Source organism: Elgaria multicarinata, chromosome 1 (assembly GCF_023053635.1).
Source record: "Elgaria multicarinata webbii isolate HBS135686 ecotype San Diego chromosome 1, rElgMul1.1.pri, whole genome shotgun sequence".
Classification (NCBI taxonomy): domain Eukaryota; kingdom Metazoa; phylum Chordata; class Lepidosauria; order Squamata; family Anguidae; genus Elgaria; species Elgaria multicarinata.
Window position 1 is genome coordinate 42,736,202 of NC_086171.1, and position 23,836 is coordinate 42,760,037.

Here is a 23,836-nt window from a genome sequence, read left to right on the forward strand (position 1 = left end):
GTGCTTTTGTTTATCCCAACAGCTCTTAAGGATTGGGTTATAATAAGAGAATGTCATGACCAAGGCCACCCAGTAAGTTCCATGATTTGTTTAGAGGTTTGAACTTGGTTTCATGTCCAAATCCTGTAACTCACCCCACTGGTTTAATCTTCATATCGTAGACCAGAGTTGGGCAACCTGTGGCTCTCAGCCTAATTTCACGCAGCCCTTGGCCTAATTTTCCAAAGCCCTCTGCAAGTAATCAGTTCAGACCTCTGGCAAGAGTGATCTATCCCTTCCCAAGCAGCTTGCTCAGTGGGGAGGAAGAAGAAAAGAGAGAGGAAGGAAATGGAGAGAGAAGGAAAAGGAGAGAAAATGGACTGGCCCCACCCACCTTTGGCTCTAGCTCTGTCCACTGCCAGCATCCAACCCCCATCAATTTATTTATTTATTTATTTAAACATTTGTATCCTGACTATATGACTGGGATCTCAGGGTAGCGTACAGATAAAATCATACAAACAATATAAAATAATAAATATACACAACTAAAAACAAATTAAACTTTTAATCAAACTAAAACCAGTATAGAAAGCTTGGTGAAGGTAGCCATCAAAGGCTTTGTTAAGCGCCACATTATTCCTGGCAGAATGTCGCCCTCAACAGAAGAAAGGTTGCCCACCCCAATCTTAAGATGTCCTAAGGATAATCTATAATAGAGGACTATAAAGCCCTCCAACTTTAAGCGAAATGTATAATAAGATCATATAAAAACTATGGTCAACTCATAATCTTGCGAAGTCAGTTTACATTGGCAGCTATCACATTTTCCTTCTGTCTTGCTACTCTGTATTTTTGTGTTTCAGGAAAAAGATCAGAGAACATACAGAAAAAACTTGAAGAAGCTTTTCTAGAGGCAGGATGGAGGCAACCATCTGTTGTTCTTTTAGATGACCTTGATCACATAGTTGGAGTTCCCCTTGCTCCAGAGCATGAGAACAGTCCTGAAGCAGTCCAGAGCACCCGCCTTGCTCATGGTAATGACTTGCTACCTATTTGTTGCTGAGTTGTTATTTTTAACTGTCTTGATAAGCATGAAAGACAAGAAGATTCTGTTTCCGGCAAACAACAAAAATGGATGTAGTTGCAATGTTATGTGATAATGCCTAGAAGTTGAACTGCTTTATTTTTCTGGTTCTAGTTTTGAAAGATATGGTAAAAGAAGTCATTTCCATGCGCAGTTTGATTGCACTCATTGCCACAAGCCTATCTGAACAGTCGCTACATTCTTCCATTATTTCTGCCCAAGGAATTCACATATTTCAATGTTTCCAACATATTCCGGTTCCAAATCAGGTAAAAACAATAAACTATCATTTAGTCAAAGCCGCTTCCACCAGAAGTTAATTAAAATCATGGGGTTTAATTCCAAGATATTTTTTTAAACATCTGGGTGTAAAATGTGTTGTATTGAATACCCAAATCTGCTTTTTATCATCTCTTTAGAATGGGTCCCTTTTTATTACTTTGAAATATGGTCTAGCCTTTCCTTAGTATTCTTCAGTTCTTTGTAGTAGGACTTCAGCTAAGGTTGCTGTACGTTTTTTTCTTTTCAGGGACAAAGGTGTGAAATGCTTCATTCCATAATAAAAAATAAACTTGACTCCAGTGTAGACAGGTTCTGTCATCTTGATCTCCACCTAATTGCAAAAGAAACAGAAGGCTTTGTGGCTAGAGATTTGACAATGTTAGTTGATCGTGCAATACACTCATGTGTTTCTAGCAAGGGAACATGTAAAAAAGAAGGTATGTACTCGAATCACTTTATTTATTCCATAATGTTCCTTTGACCACAGGAGTGCAGAACCTCAGGCCAGGGTTGGATGGGGAATCTGGCCCTCTGAAGTTCCCCAGATGACCATGCCCCTTTTACCCACCCCCACCAATTGGTTGGTGTTTTTTCCTGCATTCTGAAAGGTTGAAATGCCTCTCCTAAGGCTTAGTTACTTGTCAAGGAGACTTAAGATGAAATATTTTATTTATTTATTTATTTAAGGATTTTTATGTCGCCATTCAGCCAAAAAAGGCTCTCACGGCGGCTTACAAAAGTATTTCTTGACAGTCCCTGCCCACAGGCTTACAATCTAAAAGACAGTAGCCCACCTCTTTGGCTTCAGCCTTTTGGGCTGAAAGAAGTTCTGCATCTCCTAATACTTGATTTTTTAAAAGTTTCATAATAGAAGAATAAGATGTGCATCTTTTTATAATCCAAAACCATGGATAATTAGGAGGCTGGATTAAGGAGGGTAATTTCATAAAATCATATTGCCATGGAAATAGAATAATCATAGGTTTAAGTAACAGTGTGTTGTTGATAACCCTGACGAGACATAAACTGATCACATTGCTGCATAACATGGTCTGTTTCTGCACCAGTATATGCACCGAGCCAGACTAGTTTATGTCTTATAGTCTGGTGTTGGCTGAGAGTAATTTCTTTGTTTCATGCACTTCTTGGTTACCATTCTTTCTTTGTCCTCTTCTTTTGCGACCCGTGACTATGCAGATGTCAGAAGGACATGTGTCAGCCAATTTCACAGTTCATGCATTCCTGTCTGTTATGTTGAGCTATGAACAAGCCAGGGTGAAGCAACTGTTTGAACTCTTTAGCTGTCACTTGCTGGGGCTTTTCGTTTAACAATCAATGTTTTAGGGTTGCAACTTTGCTGCAATTGATGCAATTGAGATGGGTTCAGTGGTCCTGTTAATATTTTATAGTTCATGTCAACTCAAAGTAACAACGCCTTTTAACCACTACCATTGGACTAACACAGGTATTAAGTGCCTTCACAAAAATAACATTCTGGATGTTGCCCTCACTTTGCTGGGCAATGGCTCTTGCCATTATGGCTGTTTTTTTGCCTTGCACATGAGGCCATTAGACTTTGAGTTGGCCTTCATTGGGTTAACAGTTTTACTTTATGAGGTATTCAGAAACATTTTGTCTATAGTCTATAATGTGATATTACACTGTAAAACATCATAAAGTGAATGTTTTTTTTAATCCATTTTAACAGATTTGGTTCTGTCAACATTAGACTTCCAAAAAGCTTTACAAGGTTTCACCCCAACATCTTTGAGAAATGTTAACCTCCACAAACCTCAGGACTTTGGCTGGGATAGGATTGGTGGGCTTAAGGAGATACAGCAAGTACTTATAGATACTATCCAGTTACCTGCAAAGGTACTTTTTGTTTCTTTGCCTAGAAACAATTAATTTTCTTAATGCTGTGTTTGCCATATAATTGTAAGAACATAGGCCTTTGATTGGTAACAGTTCTGGCTTGAAGGATTACCACTTAAATTGGAATGGGCAGATATGTGTCTGTGCTAAAGTTTTTTCATTCCACCATACTTGGGTTTGCAGGAGCTTGAAGGGGAAGAAAACAGAAACAGCAGTTAAAATGCATAAATTAGATCATCTGTGCATAAATTGCATAAATTAGATCATTCATGTGAACCGCCCAGAGAGCTTTGGCTATGGGGCGGTATACAAATGCAATAAATAAAATAAATCTGTGTGGACTGGGCAAAGCTGAGGGAGATGCAACAACACAATATTATTGAGCTGGAAGGGTTTGCAAGGAAATTTGGGTTGTTTATTTCAGATCATCTAGAGTCTATGCACAATGTGAAAGGGGGTCATATTCACCTTCCTTACATCCAGGCAACCTCATGTCAGGCATAATGAAAAAAAATAAGTCTGTCTGTACATCAAATCCACAGTCTTTAATCTCCCAATTTATGGGGTGAGCGCTGCAGACATTGGACTCTGCACGCAGATCCTATTCCTTGTTATATCCAATTTGTTAATGTGAGGCGGGGCAGGGGCCCCCCAGAGCAGTGGAGAGTAGACACCATATTGTTTGAAATAGATGTGAACAGGACAACAGAAGTAAAACTGTGTGTATGTTGTAGGCTTTGTCTGTATAAACAATAGGATATGTGACTCTCTTCTCATTATTGGACTATATTGTAACATACATATCCAAGCAGGCTAAAGTAGAGCTTGCAAATGCAGAACATCACCCATTAACAGAAAAAGATACAATGCTTATAGAAGTATTTAGTATGTATATGCATGAGTTACATCTTAAAAGATATGTAGTCTTAAGAAATGTTATAGGTTCTTCTTAAAGGGAAAGGAGATATAAGGGATTGGTTGCACTACACATGTGAATATTTGCCAAAATTGATATTGTGGAGCATATTATTAAATTAAGTATGGTACTATATTAATAATAGAGACAGCAAAGCAGTGTTCAAACGGTTGCCATCAAGAGGTACAATATCCAATGTCTTTGTATATTTTCAGTATCCAGAATTATTTGCGAACCTGCCCATACGACAGAGAACAGGAATATTACTATATGGGGCTCCAGGAACAGGAAAAACTTTATTAGCAGGTGTTGTTGCTCGAGAGAGTAGAATGAACTTTATCAGCATCAAGGTAACCAATTGAGCTTTTTCAGAATTTGATGTATCTGAAAATACTAAGATGTTTTATATAGGTCAAGATCAAATAAAAAGGTGAAATGTACATGCTAGAGTTTTTCTTTCAGAAGCCCTCATGACAGACATATAATGGTGCAATCCTTTCAGATCTGACCTGAGTTCTCATAAGCCTCCGAACTTGGGGGCTTACGAGTATCCAAAGCGGAGCAGGAGGTGGATGTGCTTCCCGCTCTGCGATTTAGCTAGACAGCGTTTTCACCCATTGAGCTAAGGTTTTAGGGAGGGGGAGGGATGAAGGCTGGGGATAGCTCATATCCCCACTTCCCCAGTCCCCTCTCCTCCCTGTCCACTGGGGGTCGTAGAGGCACCAGCAACAGGTGGGGGTTGGGGACGGAGAGCTCAGGCTCCTGGGTCCAAGGCTGAAGCTCTGTCTCCGGCCTCGAATCCAGGTATCTGAAAAATCCTATGCCGTCCCCCCACCCACCTGAGGATTGCTCTCTAAATTGCTCTTTTAAAACTGAATATGTTTGCTGTACATGTGAATCTGACATGTGAGGTGGTCATGATACTACCACAGCACATAGGCAAAGGAATAATGTCCACAATTATGCATTGGAAATCCACACAATCCTTACAATAGCCATAGAGAAATTGTTGAAATATCTCAATTATGAGTCATAGGGTTGTTGTATCCAACTCTGTCTCCTCAGCTGACAGAAGGTCCTTTGATCCAGCAGAAAGAGGGAGATGGTTTTCGTTGATTCCCCCTGTCCCTCTGCAGCCCTGGTGGGTGGGAACAGTGTGGGGTTGTTATGGGGATTGCAGAAGATAGGAATTTGCACACACACACACACACACACACACACACACGACACCTTCTATTCTCCTTTCCACTCCTCAGTGAAAGGGAAGGACATAACTGGATATGAACCTTAGTTTTTACCTGATACATTTTCCCAATCTCTGTATCTCCATTTACTATCAGCGAATTAATCTCTTAGGCAAAGTAGCACCAATTTTGTCATAGTGCATAATGGGCTTCAGTTACGTGTTTGTCTTTCTGTGTGCCTGTATTTCTTCACTTATCAATAATAAGTATTGGCATGATTCCAGTAGATCATAAATTCAGTTTACTGGAGAGGTTTATAATACATTGTTATGATAGATTACCTAGAGCCAATGCTTATTTTGCTTTCTCCTGCTTTGGAAAAACCTATCCTTGGGGTTTGGTTTGTCAGGAATACTTGTATCTTTGTGTTTTACAGGGACCAGAACTGCTCAGCAAATACATTGGAGCAAGTGAACAAGCAGTTCGAGATTTATTTAACAGGTAAGATCCAGATTTGTGGTGTTGCTAATAGATTCTGTTTTCATGATCAGTGCTCAAAATAGTTGCTGGATGTGCTAGGGAGCAGTGTGAAGAAACAGGAGTAGATGATGCATGAAGTGAGCTGGGAAAGAGCCAACTTTACTTACATCACATGTTCAGTCTTGGCATGGTGACTTCATTCCTTCAGTCTTTATTATGTTGTGTTGCAGAGCCCAGGCAGCCAAGCCTTGCATACTTTTCTTTGACGAATTTGATTCTCTTGCTCCTCGGCGAGGTCACGATAACACTGGTGTAACTGACCGAGTTGTTAATCAACTCCTGACACAGTTAGATGGAGTAGAAGGCTTAGAAGGTAATGATTTTAGTTTTTGTCTCTGCCTCTTCCAGGAAACGTTTAGCAGGCACGTCTTACTAACAGAGATTATTACTTTTTTAAAGGAGTTTATGTACTAGCAGCCACTAGTCGCCCTGATTTGATTGACCCCGCCCTGTTGAGGCCCGGTCGGCTGGATAAGTGCCTGTATTGTCCACCTCCTGATCAGGTAACGAAACAAAGCACTGCACCAAATACAGAAAGAAAGAGAACATTTATAAACAAATTGGATGTAACTAATTTCTGTATGAATTCAGTTCAGGACTGAGATTGCATGACCATAAAATTGAGTTTGTTATTTCAAATCAGATCCAGCTCAAAATGAAAAAAATAATCAGATTGGTACAGAAGTTATTATGACTGGGACTAGGCCCAAGAAAATTATGTTACTATGCTAATGCTATGCACTTGTTACTGACGAAAGTCTTTGCAAGTTGTATTAACTGTGTAATTCATATATTTGATGTAGTTTGAATGGATCAATTCTGTGGCTATGTTCAGGGTGCAAAAGTTGTATTTAACATTAAATGAAAACGGAACCAACACAGGCTGATTGCTGCTTTCTGACATTCCTCCCACTTCAAATTGAAGAATTTCTTTCTCCAGAGGGGATGCAATGACCACATGATCCATTTGGCCGCTGCTCCCAGGTTGTCCCGTCCTCCCCGTGACTGGCACTTGAAATAGGCATGGAGCTGGACGGCGGCAGACCGTGCCCATCGGGGGTGAGGAGTGGGGTTGGATTTATTTATTTTTACCTTTGTTTTGCGGAAGAGCGCAAGTACGCTCCTTCTCTTTTGTGAAAAAAAATGGCGGCCGCAATGTCCTTCTGGGATGTCGTGCGGCCATCAAGATGCCCAGGGAGCATCTTATGGCAGCCAATTATGGACCTAATAGTTTACTTGATGATGTTGTGAAAATGCATGCTTGACATCTTTTAGGAACTTGCGTAGTATATTGGCTGATATAATATTTTGTCATATGAGCAAGAAGGCTTTCAAGGTGCTAAATCACTGCTCCCTTTTACACCATCTTATACAAAAATATACAAGAACCCCCACTCAAACTTTGTATGTAGCCTTCATTATTTTTAGGACTACATTTTATAATATATCAAGAGAAAAAAACTTGAGGAGTGCTAAATAGATCAGTTTTTCTTTTGCTGCATGCAAACTAACACCTCATGCAAAGTTAGGGTCAGTATCCATGGGAAATGGCCTGATTCTGTCAAAACCACAAAGGGGATTTGCAAAGGGTGCATCCTGGCACTGCTGCATATCAACAGATATATAAACGGTGTGGTTTTATATCTGTCTGGCTCTTAATATTTCCCATCCAAAATATGTGATAAAAATATTTCTACTCTTTTGCATGCAAATGTCACAGTATTGATGTCTTTAATGCAGATGGCTTTGTGAGGCCTACTTCGGTCCTTTGGTAATTAGGTTGCAAGTCTTCATTTTTTACACTTAGTATCAAAAGACAAAAATGGTTTTTGTTTCTGTGAGAGGGAATCTAAACATCTTTAGAAGTTAGATTGGATGGAAATTGAGCAACTATGGGATTTTTTTAGGTCCCTTGGGTTGGTGTTTTCACAGACAGGAAGCTACACAACATGTAGGATTCACAAAGAATTCACAAATACGCAGAATGTAGTAGTGGGTGCAGAATTCAGTTTACTGATAATCTTATGCGACATGTTTAAAAAGGAAGTTGCAAGTCCTTATGGCTGAGAAAAGTGTTGAAAATGGGTGTGGGAAATCTCTCCTCTCTCATCTCACACTATTGCCCCGCTCGTGCTCTTCGCTCCTCTGATGCCATGTTTCTCGCCTGCCCAAGGGTCTCTACTTTCCTTGTTCGGCTTCGTCCATTTTCTTCTGCTGCCCCTTATGCCTGGAACGCTCTTCCAGAACATTTGAGAACTACAAGTTCAACCGCAGCTTTTAAAGCTCAGCTAAAAACTTTTCTTTTTCCTAAAGCTTTTAAAACTTGATTTTGTTCTGACTTTATACTGTTAGTTTTACCCTACCCAGTGCCTGTTTACCCTACCCTGTGCCTGTTTGCTTTCTCTTCCCCTCCTTATTGTTTTATTATGATTTTATTAGAATGTAAGCCTATGCGGCAGGGTCTCGTTATTTACTGTTTTACTCTGTACAGCACCATGTACATTGATGGTGCTATATAAATAAATAATAATAATAATAATAATAATAATAATACTCTTCCTATTGAAAACAGTTTACTTCCCAGGTCTTTCCACATCCTATTTTAATTTCACCCGTGTCCCTTTCCCTAGAAAAGAGCATAAGAAGAACCATGCTGGATCCATCTAGTACTCTGTTCACACAGTGGTCAACCAGATCACAAGACAGGCTGAGAATCAAAATGTTGGGTACTATTCTAAGGGCAAGAAGCCAGTAGTTTAGTAACAAAGTTACTTCTGTTTTTCTTAGGCTTCCCGATTTGAAATTTTAAAAGCACTGAGTCATCCTCTCCATCTTGCACATGATGCGGATTTACAGCATTTGGCAGCAAAAACTGAACATTTCACAGGAGCAGACCTAAAAGCTTTACTGTACAATGCCCAGTTAGAGTCAGTCCATGCTAATTTGGGTTCAACCTTGCCCCAGGTAAGTATATTGAAATTTAAATAATTTTCTTAATGCTTTGCTCTTCATATAATTTATCAAACTTTCAAAAAAAATCCCAGGTATCTGGTAACAAGGATGCCTAAAATGCTCTATATTAATTTGGAGACTATGTCACCTAAGAGCTTTAAATACTTTTTCTCACTACTTTATTTACTAGCAATTAATGTTGCCAAAAAAGTTGCTTTGATTTCCCTATGTTGTGGTATAGTTGTAGGCTGGGATCCAAAGAACTATTTTTAGCATGCCCAAGAACTTCTGACTTCACTTCTATGAACAGCAGCTCTCGTGCCACATCACTACTGTTCCTAGAAGTCCCCTCAGTTTCAAATTTCCAGTCACACTTGTTTCTCTGTCAGATATTGTTCTGCCACTTAGAGTGCAATCCTATACTGAAGATCCGCTAACTGAGGAGCTATAGGATCTGGCTGAAGCCCTGTGATGCCAGCAGAACACAGGATACGCCACCGTCACTGAAAAAATGCCAGCGAAACATCCCAGATCCTTCAGCAGAAATCCCCATGATGTGTGTAATTGATGTCTGCCATGATGTCAAAGTGGTTAGGGAACTGCCCTGTGGTGTTTCCAGTGTGGGTTGGAGTCCTAGGAGCTCCCTTTCTTTGGCCGGTGAGATTACTGGGATTAGTTTTGTTATTTGGCCAGGTTTTCAAAAGGTGAGTGAAGGCATTTCTTCCCACTCCTTGGTATCTCCAGTTTGCCAACCTTGTGCCCTGTGCATTGGAGGTTACCACTGCCAATGTATGTCTGTGGTTGCCCTTGTTGCATTCCCTGGCCTCTCCCTTTGGCTGCTTGACAAAATAGTCTTTCCTACCCAGCGTGAGCCTTCAGCCCTTGTCCCATTAGGGCTGTGTGTGCTCTTCCTTGTTCGGTCTCCACCAGCTCAGATCCCATCAGGTTATACTTGAAGTTGGGGTGTTTTTTTGCCCCAACGTGCATCACCTTACACTTGTTTACATTGAACCGCATCTGCTATTTGGATGCCCATTCTCCCAGTTTGGAGAGATCCCTTTGGAGCTCTTCACAATCCCTTTGTGTTTTAACCACCTTAAATAATTTGGTGTCGTTGGCAAACGTGGCCACTTCACTGCTGTTTATTCGTTCAGTCGTTTCCAACTCTTCGTGACTTCATGGACCAACCCACGCCAGAGCTTTCTGTCGGCCACTTCACTGCTCACTCCTAATTCCAGATCATTTATGAACAAGCTGAAAAGAATTGGTCCCCCTGCGGGATCCCATTATTTACTTCCCTCCATCAGGAGAATTGACCATTTATTCCTACTCTCTGCTTTCTGTTCTCTAACCAGTTACGGATCCATAAGAGGACCTCTCCTCTTATTCCATGACTGCTAAGTTTGTTCAGGAGTCTTTTGTAAGGGACTTTATCAAAAGCCTTTTGGAAGTCCAAGTAAACTGTCCACTGAATCCCCCCTGTCTACATGTTTGTTGACACTCTCAAAGAATACTAGAAGATTAGTGAGATAGGACTTGCCTTTGCAGAAGCCGTGTTGATTCTTCTTCAGCAGGACAAGCCCTTCTATATGCTTAATAATTTTGTCTTTAATAATGCTTTCAACCAATTTACTTGGAACGGATGTCAAACTAACCAGCCTGTATTTTCCCAGATCCCCCCTGGATCCCATCTTAAAAATTGGTGTTACATTGGCCATATTCCAGTCCTCTGACACAGAGACTGAGCTTAGGGACATGTTGCATATTTTTGTTAGAAGGTCCGCAATTTCGTATTTGAGTTCTTTGAGAACTCTAGGATGGATGCCATCTGGGCCTGGTGATTTATTTGCTTTCAATTTGTCAATGAGGTTGAGAACTTCATCTTTTGTCACTACTATTTGCCTCCCTTCCTGAAAACATCAGTTCAGGCACTGGCATCTGTCCTGTGTCTTCTGCAGTGATCACCGATGCAAAGAATTCATTAAGCTGAATGAATTCTTTGCATCGGTGTTCACTGTAGAAGACACAGGACAGATGCCTGTGCCTGAACTGATGTTTCAGGTTCTCTGCAGTCTCTCTGTCCTCCTTTAATACTCCCTTAACTCTTTTGTCATCCAACAGAACAACTGCTTCTGTAGTTGGTTTCCTGCTTCTGATATATGTATTCTTTGTTGTTGGCTTTAATATTATTAGTGATGTGCTCTTCAAAATGCTTTTTTGCATCTTTTATTGTTTGCTTGCAACGCGCCTTTGTGCAAGCTTGTGCTCCCTTTTATTTTCCTCACTTGGGCAAGACTTCCATTTTCTGAAGGAAATCCTCTTTTCTACAATAGCTTCCTTGACACTGTTTGTTAACCATGCTGGTGACCTCTTGGACTTGGTGCTACCTTTCCTAACCTGTGGAATACATTTTAGTTGAGCTTCTATTACTGTGCTTTTGAGTAAGCTCCATGCATTTTGCAAGGATTTAACCCTCTTGATTCCCCCTTTCAACTCTCTTTTCACCAGTTTCCTCATTTCAGAGATGTTTCCTCTTTTGTGTTGGACTTCCTGGGCACTTTCCCACTTAAATATATGTTGAATATGATAGCACTATGGTCACTGTTACCGATTGGTTCAACAATATTTACATCTCATATTAGGTCCTGGGCAATACCACTTAGGATTAAGTCCAGGGTTGCTTCCCCTCTGGTTGATTCCATGATCAACTGTTCCAGGGCACAATCATTTAGGACATCAAGAAGTTTAATCTCTTTGTCATGACTGGAATATGCATTTATCCAGTCAATGTGAGGATAATTGAAGTCCCACATTATTATAACACTTCGTTTGCAGGCCTTCCTGATTTTGTTTTCTACCACCTCAAGGTCACCCTGAGCATTTTGGTCTGGGGGACGATAGCACTTTCCTAGCACTAAATTAGTTTTGGGGACCTGCATTGTCACCCACAGCACTTCTGTGGAAGACTCTTCCCCATTTAGGTGCTCTAGTCTACTTGACATGATCATCTTTTTGAAGTACAGAGCAACACCACCCCAGTACACCCTTCCCTGTTCTTCCTGTAGAGTTTATATCCAGATATTACCGTATCCCACTGGTTCTCTCCATTCCACCAGGTTTCTGTAATGCCCACTATGTCTAGGTTCTTCTTTGAAAACAAGCAGTCCAAATTCTCCTATTTTGGCTTGGGGGCTTTTAGTGTTTGCATAGAAACACCTATGCATGGTGTCCCTCCCCAGATGTCTCTGGCGTGTCCATTTTTCACCGTTGCACTTTGCTTGCATCTTTGATTGGCTATCATGTTCTTTTCTGTATTCATGGTGTATTTGCTCCCCTTCTACATTGGGACAATCAAAAACGTTTTCATATTCATCTCCTTCAGATGGTTTAACCCAAACCGGATGCTTCCCAGCTCTGGTCGGCTTTCCCTCAGGATTTAGTTTAAAAGCTGTTCTTTCTAATCTTTGGCGCCAGTAGTCTGGTTCCATTTTGGTTTAAGGGTAGCCTGTCCCTCTTGTACAGGCCCGGCTTGTCCCAAAATGTCCCCCAGTGCCTAACAAATCTGAACCCCTCCTGCCTGCACTACCAAGTATTGAGACTTCTCAGCTGCATCTTTCTAGCTGGCCCTGTGCATGGAACTGGTAACATTTCAGAGAAAGCCACTTTGGTGGTCCTGGATTTCAACTTCCTGCCTAGCAACATAAATTTGGCTTCCAGGACCTCACAACTACATTTCCCCACATTGTTGGTACCAACATGGACCACGACAACTGACTCCATCCCAGCACTCACTGTCTACTATGCTATCTAGATGCTGTGTGATATCCACAACCTTCACATCAGGCAGGCAATTCACCATGCGGTCTACACACCCAGTTGTCTATGTGCCTAATGATCAAAGCTCCCACTACCACAAGCCCCACTTCCCCCGGAGGCACATTCTTGGTGTGAGAGGATATTTGCTTGTCTTCTGAGGAATGGTTCCCTTCTAAGGGATCATTTCCTCTTCCTCAGAGTTACACCCTCCTTTCTCGAGACCCGCATTCTCCATGAATGCAGAGGAGCTGTCATTAGTGGAGTGGGACGTTGTTGGTAGGTCCTTGAAGGTCTCAACTATCAACCTCTCTGCCTCTCTTAGCTTCTTCAGGTTAGCATAGTGAAAATGCAGTACGGGAGGAGCAGGTTGGCGAAGATAATAATAATAATAATAACAACAACATATTTCTTACCTGCCTCTCCAATTGGATCAAGGCGGGGGACAACAACAAGCATAAAATACACGAAATACTTATTAAAAACATGGTATACTCTGTTTAAAAACATACTAAAAGTATCATAGAATCATAGAATAGCAGAGTTTGAAGGGGCCTACAAGGCCATCGAGTCCAACCCCCTGCTCAATGCGTCTGCTTTTCCTCCTGCTGTGCACTGGATGCCTGTAAGCTTCCAAGTTTGGAGGCTTATGTGTGTTGGAACAGGATTGCGACCTTAACAGCTAAAACTGGAGCAATGGTAACACAACTCGTAACAAAAACACTAAAATAATTAAGACAGACCAAACATGTGCCAAAACATTGTCGTTTTCACTGTTTATCTGAAGGCCAGAAGAGCCTTCAGATAAACTGAAGACTCTTCTGGCAGATAGCTGTTGTTTTATACTTTGAATGTTTTTAATTTTTGTGAACCGCCCAGAGAGCTCCGGCTATTGGGCGGTATAGAAATGTAATAAATAAATAAATAAATAAATAAGAGACAGAGGCAACAGGACTCATTTAGGAGAGATTTCTACAATCTTGGGAATGCTAATTTTATTAACTTTCTTTGCCAGGATATAGGTTCTAGCTCAGATAGTGATCTCAGCCTATCTTCAATGGTTTTCTTAAACCAAAGCAGTGGATCAGATGACTCTGCAGGAGATGGAGAAGGAGGCTTGGAACAATCTCTAGTTTCCCTTGAGATGTGTGAGCTACTTCCTGAAGATCCAAGGTCCAACATCTATCGTCTTTACTTTGGCAGCTCCTATGAATCTGAACTTGGGAATGGAACGATTTCAGAAATGGTAACCAGCTGGGTTTTTTCTTAATTGAGCTTCCCAACAATTAAAAGAAATTACACCTATGAGTTTGGGATATTTTCTACCCTAAGCCAAGTTCAGTTATATCTTGGGGTAGTAAGATGTTCCAGGACACAAATCTCTGTGTACTGTTAGAAAAACTGCACTTAAGACTGCTTTCCTGGATTAGTTGTTGTGTGAAAAACAAACACCCATTTTTACCCCAATACTTTCCACTGGCTTGGATTTAAAAACACACACACAAACAAAAACACCCCAGTGGCAAAAATCGGTCGACTGCTTAGGAAATTTTTTGGTCCAGACTTTGTTTTGGTTTTCAGAAATAAAACTCTGGGCATTTAAGCCTGCTGTCCTGAATCGGTTTTGTTTGGAAAACTTTACCCCAAGTTGTTCCATGGGCTTGGACTAAAAAGTGCTTCTACCACAAGATTCAGCTGAGGTTTTGGGAGATTTTTTGTTGTTGTTGTTCTGGGCACTTTTTGTGTGCACAAAAAACCAACTAAATGATAAGTGGCAGAAACTTGAGTACATTGTTTACTACTGTGCAGGTGACAATTCCTTCGAAGAGACTACTTTTGTGTAAATTCTGCAATAAGGAATACACCTTGGGTAGGATTTTATCCCATCATTGGAAGAAGGTTGATGCTGTGAAATCAAATGAAGTTGTAAAAGCATTTAAATGTATTATTTGATAGGTAAAACTTGAAGCATGATAAACTTAAAATATTGAGTGGCAGTCTACTACATCCTTCAAGTTGCTCCCATTTTTTTCTTATTATTTCCCTTGGAAGAGAAAGAAGGAAGGAAGGTATAGAGGCTAGTTGCAAGATATTGGGCCAGTTTGCATCAAATAGCCCACCATGGTTTATTTAAGTAACAGTGGGCTGCTGGGTGGGTGGGCGCCCATTTTGAGTATTCAGTGCATATATTGAATCTATAAACCCTCGCATAATCTATGGTCTACTGTTGGGTTATATGAGGGTTGTTTAACCCTTGCATAATCCATGGTCCCCAGGTCCACATGATACAAGAAGTCATGACTGGACGTTGAATATGCAAATCCCACCCAGCAGACCACTGTGCCTTAAACAACCTACAGTGGGCTGTATGATTGTGCAAGCCATGTCACTTTGTTCCGTTATGGACGGACTGAACAGAGGAGCTCTGTACTTCAAAATGTACAGATGCAGGATGAAGTTTAATTGGAAATGTCTAGTTATGATTCATCCATGCTCCATATTCATTCTTCTTTTCCAAAAGCAGAAGGAGGTCTTGTGTCTTTTGGGAAAGCACTGAGGAGTTATGAAAATGCCTCCTTCCGTCCTCTTCTCCATCCTCAGAACAGATCAAGGTGGACCCCCTATAAATGCAGAGTATTTCAAAAGTGAAACACATTCATACTTAAACTTTTCCATCTTGCAAATAGTTTGCCTGATTCATAAATCACTTCCTAAAGCTTGTCTTCTTTAATAAATCACCTTTGATAATGTATCTATTGCTTTTGTTGAAGTATTAGTAGTGAAGTATGCAATTGCTGTTTGTTTTGAATCATAACAATATATATTTTTGGTCTTGTTTTTACAGAGTTCTCAGTGTTTCTCAGGACCAAACTCCATAAATCATGATTTAACCAGCATATCTCTGAAGGATTTAGTATCCTCTCAACCTCCAGTATTAAGAACGGCCTTACAGGAAGGTTATCAAGAACTTAATCAAGAACAGATAGAGCAACTCAGGGCTGAAATCAATGCTATCAAGGCCAACTACAGGAGCAGAAATGGAGTATGCAAGAAATTTATTTCTATTCTTTTTACACAATTGTTCTTTAGACATTTTCTGTTGTAGTAATAATAGTAACTACTGAAATAATGTAGTAACAAAAGTTTGCAATTGTAGAAGAAGCATAGCCTAAGAGAATGTCTTGAAACATTCAGTCAATAAACACACTGACTTGATTCATCTCATCTCATCAAACCATAAGTTACAAAGCTTAGCTGTAGCTCATCATGACTTCCCGATTAGTAAACCATGGTTCTTGCAAACTCGGGTTTGGAAATCTGTTCATACTGAGAAATCATGGTAACAGCTGTTGCTCTTCCTCCTCAGGGCACTGTGCCATAAAAAAGGAGATTTCAGCAGGCAGAATAAAAGTGCTCAAGTGGTCCTTGCTTGGACCACTGAATAAGCATGTCCACCTCCAGGCTGTAGTACTTTCATAGCCCCGGTTCACTGCCTTATTCTAGCACTTGTAATTTTAACTGTTCCTGCTCTCTTTCCTTTCCTCCTAAATCTATCAATTGTCTCCCTTACAGTCCACCATTATCACCAGTATCCAAGCTTCCTTGGTTCCATAGCCTCCCATTCTGCCATTTCCATAGTGGAACGTTCCACTCCTTATTTGGGAAACCCTAATTTGCCCAGTCTTTTTCTTTTTCTATCTCTTAGTTGGGCATATTAGAACTTGTGGCTGATTATACTAACAAAGACATTTTCTCGTCTGTTAATGACTCTGCATTTGTGTACTGAGAAAAAAAATCTATAAAATTAAAGTGGGTATATATAGCAATAGCACAATCCAGATAACTTTGCTGGTGTTCTATTGGCTTTCTTGGAAATCCTGACCACATTAGTGGGCTAATTCATTCAGCTACTTTCCACAGGTGCAAAGGAAAAATGTAATGAGGGGAAACTGTGCTGATAACTGAAAGATGCTTTTTGCACATTTTCAGTGCAAACGATAGAGCACGGTGAGAGGGAAACACTCCATGGCAGAATCTGAAAGAGGAAGGAATATGCTGCGTAACTGGGCTGCTGTTGGCTGTGCTAAAGGTTCCTTCATTACTCTTCCCCCTTTTCAGTTGCAATGTATTAGTAGCAAGACAGCACATATAGTATTGCTTAGCAATAGTAGGACAAGACAAAGTAGTTTGGGATAGCATCTTGCTGACTCCTGGGAAAGGCAGGCAAAAGGAAGCTCAGCATCAAACATCTCTGGTTCTTCTTCGTGGTCTCTATGCATCACACATATGGGCTCTGCGCCCGCACTGAGACCTGAACCGGAACGTCAAATAACTTAATATAACATTTTAGGCGGGAACCATCCCCCAGCGCTACTGCGCAAGTGCACACGGTTCCCGCCCATACCTCAGTTCTTCGTTGTCCGCCATTGTGGCTAGACCTAGAAAACCGACGTCTTAGCGTTTTTCTCTAAAAACTTCCTCTTACTTACCTTAGACTCGTAGTTCTATTCCTCTATCCTGTTTCTACCTTCTTTCTATCAAAAAAAAAATAGTAGTTAGAATTTTAATTCTTTCAGTTTCTTCGTGATCCGTGGATCGCTGGGGCCTACTGGGCCTATGGCAGTAAAGGCTCCTTTCAGAAAATGTGTTAGCTGCCGGGCTAAACTCCTGCCAACAGACGGCCACTCACTCTGTATAATTTGGCTTGGCGAGGGACATAAGGTTGAGACTTGGCACCACTGCATGTCTTTTACCAAGCAGACGCGCAAAAATCGGGCCGACCGATTGAGAGCCATTCTCTGGGAAAAAGCCCTCAGGGCTACCGACGCTCCTAGACAAAAGGATATGGATAAACCTTCAGCTCCAAAGAAAACCATTACTCTTACTCAACAGAGTATTGAAGAAGACCAGAGCTCTGGCGTACAAACATTCGTCATCTCAGAAACGACCATGGCAGAAAAGAGGATGGACATACCCCTCATGCCTGGTCGTTCTTTGGTGAGTTCCGTGGCTAAAAAGATATCCAAAAAAGCCCGGACCCCAAAGTCTACTGGATTACAAAAAAGGAATAAAAAGAGAAAGGACTCTAATAAAACTTCCTTGCCGCGCAGTTCGTCGTTACCGACCGCTACGGTACCGAGTCGGCTGGCATCGATACCGACCTCGCTACCGAGACCCCTGGAATCGATCTCAGAGGGCAGAATTAGGGACTCGACACCGACAAGATCGGTACAGCGTGATACAGCACTGTGTGAGCAAACTGCCATAGACCCTGACAGGCAATCACAATTAAATATGCCTCCACTTTCCCCAGTTAGGTCTAGGTCACCGAGACCCATGACTTACAGGGAGCGATCGTACTCACCTCGCTCGGACTGGAACAGACACTCAGGCTATTCTGACCCCTATAGATGTCATGAATGGGGTGATTGGGAATACTACCGCCCACATACCTACTTTCCTGTAGACGACTATCAGTATCGACACTGACGACCAACAGGGAGCCAATTTGCTCAACTTCCACCGGTGTCTAGAAGTCTGCCAGACCCTATGGCACCTCCACAGAGGTACCTGACGCCGACATCCCGTCGGTACCGAGAACACTCAGCTACGGTACCGAGTACTGTGATTGTCCCGGTATTGCCACCTCCGCAGCCAGATCAGACAGTCCAGCCTCAAATACCATCACCGCAGGGGCAGCATCGTTCCATATCTCCTGAGGATGATTACCAATCGGATTCAGTTTCCTCTGTATCTCCAACTCCTTCTATCCCATCACCTGACAATGCAGTAAACTCTAAGGACTCTTCATCCCCGTCTGAGGATATGGGTCATTTTTCTGAGCACATTCTTAGAATGGCTCAATCATTAGGGCTCATAACTCAACAGCCCATGGAGAGACTAGACAATCCTATATATGACGTGCTCCATACTGACACTAATGTCCTAGTGGCCATCCCGTTTCCACCTACCTTGTTGCAGACTGCTCAGATGTCCTGGAAAACACCTTCCTCGACTGCACCAACTTCTAAACGGCTCGAGGTGATGTATCGCATTCAAAAGAAGGGGGCTGAATTCCTCTTCCAACATCCGAAACCCAACTCGATCATTGTAGAATCCTCGCAGGGAAAGTCTCAAAAGATCCATTAGACTTTTTGGGCCGAAAGATTTATGTCTCCACTTCTTTAGGGCTGCGTGCTGCCACCTATCAGACAACTATGGCACGCTACCAAGTCTTTTTGTGGGAAAAGATCGGATCACTCTGTGATTACTTACCTGATGATAAAAGGGAGTTAGCCAGAGTCTTCCAAGCTGAAGCATCAGCCATTGCCAAACAACAGCTCAGTACTGCTAGGCACCAGACAGACTGTGACTCTAAGGCTATGATGGGCTCCATAGCCTTACACAGGCATGCATGGTTGAGGTGAGCAGGGCTAAGCCATGAGACTAGAACATGCATTGAAAACCTACCTTTCGATGGCGAAGGTCTCTTCAATTCCAAAACAGATGAGGCGATGGACTCCATACATAAAGCTCGTGCAACAGCGAAAATTATGGGTTTCTCGGCACCAGCAACAACTCCAGAGGAAGCGTTCCTACCCTCCTCGATACCAGCAGACCCGTCGCCAACCAGATTTTGGGAAGAAACCGCGCCTTTGACTGCCTTTACCTGTACCCATCACCATTCGGAAACAGACTTCAACCTTTCCTCCAACAATGGGAGGGCATAACCACGGACTCCTGGGTTCTTGCCATCATCCACAATGGATACAGTATAGAATTCGACCGCCCTCCACCTTTTTCGAGAATAAAGATAATGGCACCCTCGATTCCACTTTTCCAAGAAATACAGACTCTCCTCGAGAAAGGAGCTGTCTCTTACGTACCAACTCCCCAGATCAATCAGGGTTTTTATTCCCGTTACTTTACCATCCCAAAAAAAGATCGGGGTCTTCGACCGATACTGGACCTAAGGCAACTGAACACCTTTATCACTCCCAAAAAATTCCGTATGATTACTGTGGCATTCATCCTACAACTACTGCACAAGGGCGTCTGGTTTGCAGTAATAGATCTGAAGGATGCTTACTTCCATATTTCCATCAGGGAGTCAAGTCAGCCTTTCCTCTGCTTTTTAGTTGGGGACCAGCCATTCCAATTCACCATTCTCCCATTCGGACTCGCAACAGCCCCTCGAATGTTCACGAAGGTCATGTTGGTAGTCTGCGCACATCTCAGACAACAAGCCATCTCTGTATACCCTTACATTGACTACTGGCTGCTGGTGGCGGAGGACAGCGCTACCCTCCAGGGGAATATTGCCATTACCTTGCAGCTCCTCGACAGTTTAGGGCTCTGGGTCAATCTTGAAAAATCTGTCCTAACACCTCGGATGAGAATAGATTTCATAGGTGTCACCCTGTCGTCCACGGATGGGAGAGCCTACCTCCCGAGGTTGAGAGCTATAGTCCTACACGAACTGGTCCTCGATATCAAGGGTCGCCCCTTCACTACCACATGGACGATACAGAGATTACTGGGGTTAATGTCAGCAACTACTGCAGTCATCAAGTTTGCGAGGCTACGGATGAGAATCCTTCAAAACTGGTTTCTCAGGTCCTTCGATCTCCGTACTGATGCCCGACTAACTCGACTGTCCCTACCACTCTCGGTCCGGTCATCCCTCCTGTGGTGGCTGCTAGACAAGAATCTCCTCGAGGGAGTTCCCTTTCACAGCCTGACACCATCAAGGACGGTCACTATCGATGCCTCCTTAATAGGATGGGGCGCTCACTGCGACTCTCTCCTGGTTCAGGGTTGATGGTCCAGGTCGCAGAAAGAGGAGTATATCAACCATCTCGAATTGCTAGCAGTGGAGAGGGCGCTGAAAGCCTTCGCACTGATCCTGGAGAAACGCAGTGTACTCGTCACCACTGACACCACCACTGTTGTTTGTTACCTCAACAGACAGGGCGGCACAAGATCTCACCCCCTGACACTGTCAACCCTACGCATCTGGAACTGGTGCATAAGGAGAAACATCCATTTGACTGCCATCCATGTAGCAGGAAAGAAAAACACTGGCAGATTTCCTAAGCAGATCCTTCCATACCAAACACGAGTGGGAACTCGATCTCTGGACCAGGGAAGATCTTTTTCGATACTGGGGGTTCCCGACGGTCGATGTCTTTTCTTCGGAAACCAATGCAGTATGTCTCAAGTTCTGCAGCAGAGCAGGCAGAGGAAAGAACTCTCTGGGGGATGCATTCACCAGGAAGTGGAAAGGAACGCTGGTCTACATGTTCCCACCATTTCCACTCCTAACTCGTGTACTAGCCAAGATCCAAATGAATGAATCGGACTGCATCTTGATAGCCCCTTGGTGGCCTCGACAACCGTGGTTCTCCCATGTCTTACGGCTATTGAACCACAATTACATAAAGCTTCCAACGATACCGACACTGCTGATTCGGGATGGAGGCAGGGTTCGACATCCAGACTTGTCGACACTGAAAATGACGGCGTGGAGAATAACTCCTCGCAATCACTGCACACCGAGACACTTAACACATGACTTTCTGGTCGATGGTTCTCGCAAACCATCGACCAGAAAGTCATATGCTGGCAAATGGAAGAGATTCTCTATTTTCTCCAAGGACAAAAACCTTCAACCCGACTCTTGTACTATTTTTGACATTTTAGAGTACCTACTCTCTTTGCACCAACGTGGTTTAAAGCTGTCATCGATAAGGGTCCATCTAGCAGCTATCTCGGCGTCACATAGGGGCATCGACAACTTTTCACCTTTTTCTCACCCGGTAACAAAGAATTTTTTACGGGGACTGAAAAATTTGATACCGACAACTAAACACATAGTTCCAGCTTGGAGTCTGTCGGTAGTACTGCATGCCCTGACAAGGAAACCTTTTGAGCCATTGGCTACTATCGACCTAAGACTATTGTCCTTTAAGGTCGTGTTCCTTGTAGCAATAACATCTGCATGATGTGTGAGCGAGCTCAGGGCATTAAGGGTTAATCCGCCTTACCTAACATTTCATAGAGATAAAGTTGTACTCCGTACTGACATAGCCTTCCTCCCTAAAGTGTCGGCTTTTCACACCACGCAGGATATTGTGCTACCTGCTTTCTTCCCTAATCCTACAACTCCAGTGGATTCTACGTTACATCTGTTGGATGTGAGAAGAGCTCTTGCTTTCTATAAGGTACGGACTGAAAACTTTAGGAAAACAAAGCAACTTTTTGTTTGCTATGGGGAACCCCGTAAGGGTCTCCCAATATCCTGTCAGCGCCTATCGCACTGGATAACTCAAACTATTGAGATAGCTTATTCTTTGTCAAGCATGCAGTTATCAGACACTGTGACAGCCCACTCGACTAGAGCTGTGGCGACTTCTGTGGCTTTTCAGAGGGGTATTCCTCTACAAGATGTATGCAAAGCAGCAATGTGGTCAACTCCATCCACGTTTATCAGACATTATAACCTTGATGTCCGTGCAAGGCAGGATTGTTCGTTTGGAAGAGCGGTCCTCTCTGAAATACTAAGATGACACACCAACCCACCTCCAGGTAGGTCAGCTCGTTAATCGCCCATATGTGTGATGCATAGAGACCACGAAGAAGAAATTCAGGTGCTTACCTGTAACTGTAGTTCTTCGAGTGGTCATCTATGCATTCACACAACCAACCCACCATCCCCTCTTGGTGGTGTGTTTTGATAGTGGTGCGTTCTTTGATGTTCCTTATATTACTTTGTCTATTGTACATATGTTTATGGGGCCACAATGTCGGGCTCCTGCAAACTGAGGTATAAGCGGCAACCACATGCACATGCGCAGTAGCGCTGGGGGATGGTTCCCGCCTAAAATGTTATATTTAGCTATTTGAGGTTCCGGTTCAGGTCTCAGCACGGGTGCAGAGCCCATATGTGTGAATGCATAGATGACCACTTGAAGAACTACAGTTACAGGTAAGCAACCTGTATTTTCTATACTACAATTATTGTAAACCATGGTTTGGCAGGACCTCTGAACTGAGCCACTGTCAATCTCAGGGCAAAATACCCTTGTTTTGTAGAACAGTTTGTTTAAATGTGCTTAAAATACAGGTTTTTACAGAACTTTTCCTTAATGTCATTTTTCAGGAGGAGGTCACTCCCAGCTCATCAGTACTAAGCAAGAGAACTTTAAATATCACTCAGATTCACCTAATGACTGCACTTGAAAACACAAAACCATCTATTAATCAAGATGAATGGAAGAATTTTGCTGAACTGTAAGTATATCTTGTAAAGGAAAGGAAAGTATTTGTAATGACCTTCCTTTTGAGGCAGGCCACTTGTGCACAATTCCACCACCCGGTTTCCCCTCTAATCCTGAGGAAGGGAACCCCAGAGCTATGATCTAGTTCTCTGCCAGTTGACAGTGGGGCATGAGGAGGAGGAAGCTACAAGCTGAGACCATGTTACTATGGGGATAGGCAGCCTTTTTCTGTAGTCGCAAATAGGTAAACACAGGTAGGAGAGGCCCAAATGGCTACGTTGGCAGGAAATGAACCACTTTCTTGGGATTATCAGAAACACACACTCAAACCAGATCCAAATTGAAATAAAATATTTATTAAAGGAATATAATAAGAGACTAAAAGGAAAAGAACAGTGGGTACTTGAAAATAAAAAAGGAGGTGACTGGAGGGATTAGAATGAAGAACCATATTCCATGTTTATTATGTTGCAGGGAGGGCAGGTGTGACCACCCAAAAGGTTTTGCCGATCAAAGGAGTGGTACATAAAAAAGAAGAGCCTCTTTTTACTTTTTTGAGCTAGGAGAAGAGCTAGAAACATATTAATTAAAAAGGAGATGGTTTTAGCTATCTCTGGCAGATGTAACGCATCAAAAGGCTTCCTGTTTTGTGAATCTGGAGGCCCTAGGAAATAGTTGTGATATTCCAAGTGGTCAATGGATGCTGCATCCAAGTAACTTTAAAGAACTAGACACTGAAGGACAGTTCCACATCACAGTATTTATTAATTTTTAAAGTAGTCATTTTTAGTCTTTCATAACAAAACCACTTAAAAATCCTGTTTAAGAAACTTAGTGTCAGGATTGGGCCCAGGCTCCCTGTGGTTTCAGATTATGCGATTTTGATTCAGAGGCAGAGCTAGGAGAACAGTTAAGCCAAAGAACAGGG

The 23,836-nt window shown here is 42.3% G+C and overlaps 1 protein-coding gene across 1 annotated transcript in view; it reads left to right on the top strand.

The window, feature by feature from the left end:
• Positions 1 to 23,836, top strand: part of PEX1 (peroxisomal biogenesis factor 1) — a 36,545-nt gene that overhangs the window by 11,896 nt on the left and 813 nt on the right. The window contains exons 12-23 of the mRNA XM_063126931.1: positions 846 to 1,016; positions 1,181 to 1,335; positions 1,596 to 1,785; positions 3,057 to 3,223; positions 4,355 to 4,489; positions 5,760 to 5,824; positions 6,034 to 6,176; positions 6,263 to 6,366; positions 8,651 to 8,827; positions 13,644 to 13,874; positions 15,474 to 15,671; positions 22,791 to 22,921. Coding sequence (XP_062983001.1) covers positions 846 to 1,016; positions 1,181 to 1,335; positions 1,596 to 1,785; positions 3,057 to 3,223; positions 4,355 to 4,489; positions 5,760 to 5,824; positions 6,034 to 6,176; positions 6,263 to 6,366; positions 8,651 to 8,827; positions 13,644 to 13,874; positions 15,474 to 15,671; positions 22,791 to 22,921 — 1,867 coding nt within the window. The remainder of the gene's footprint in view (positions 1 to 845; positions 1,017 to 1,180; positions 1,336 to 1,595; positions 1,786 to 3,056; positions 3,224 to 4,354; positions 4,490 to 5,759; positions 5,825 to 6,033; positions 6,177 to 6,262; positions 6,367 to 8,650; positions 8,828 to 13,643; positions 13,875 to 15,473; positions 15,672 to 22,790; positions 22,922 to 23,836) is intronic.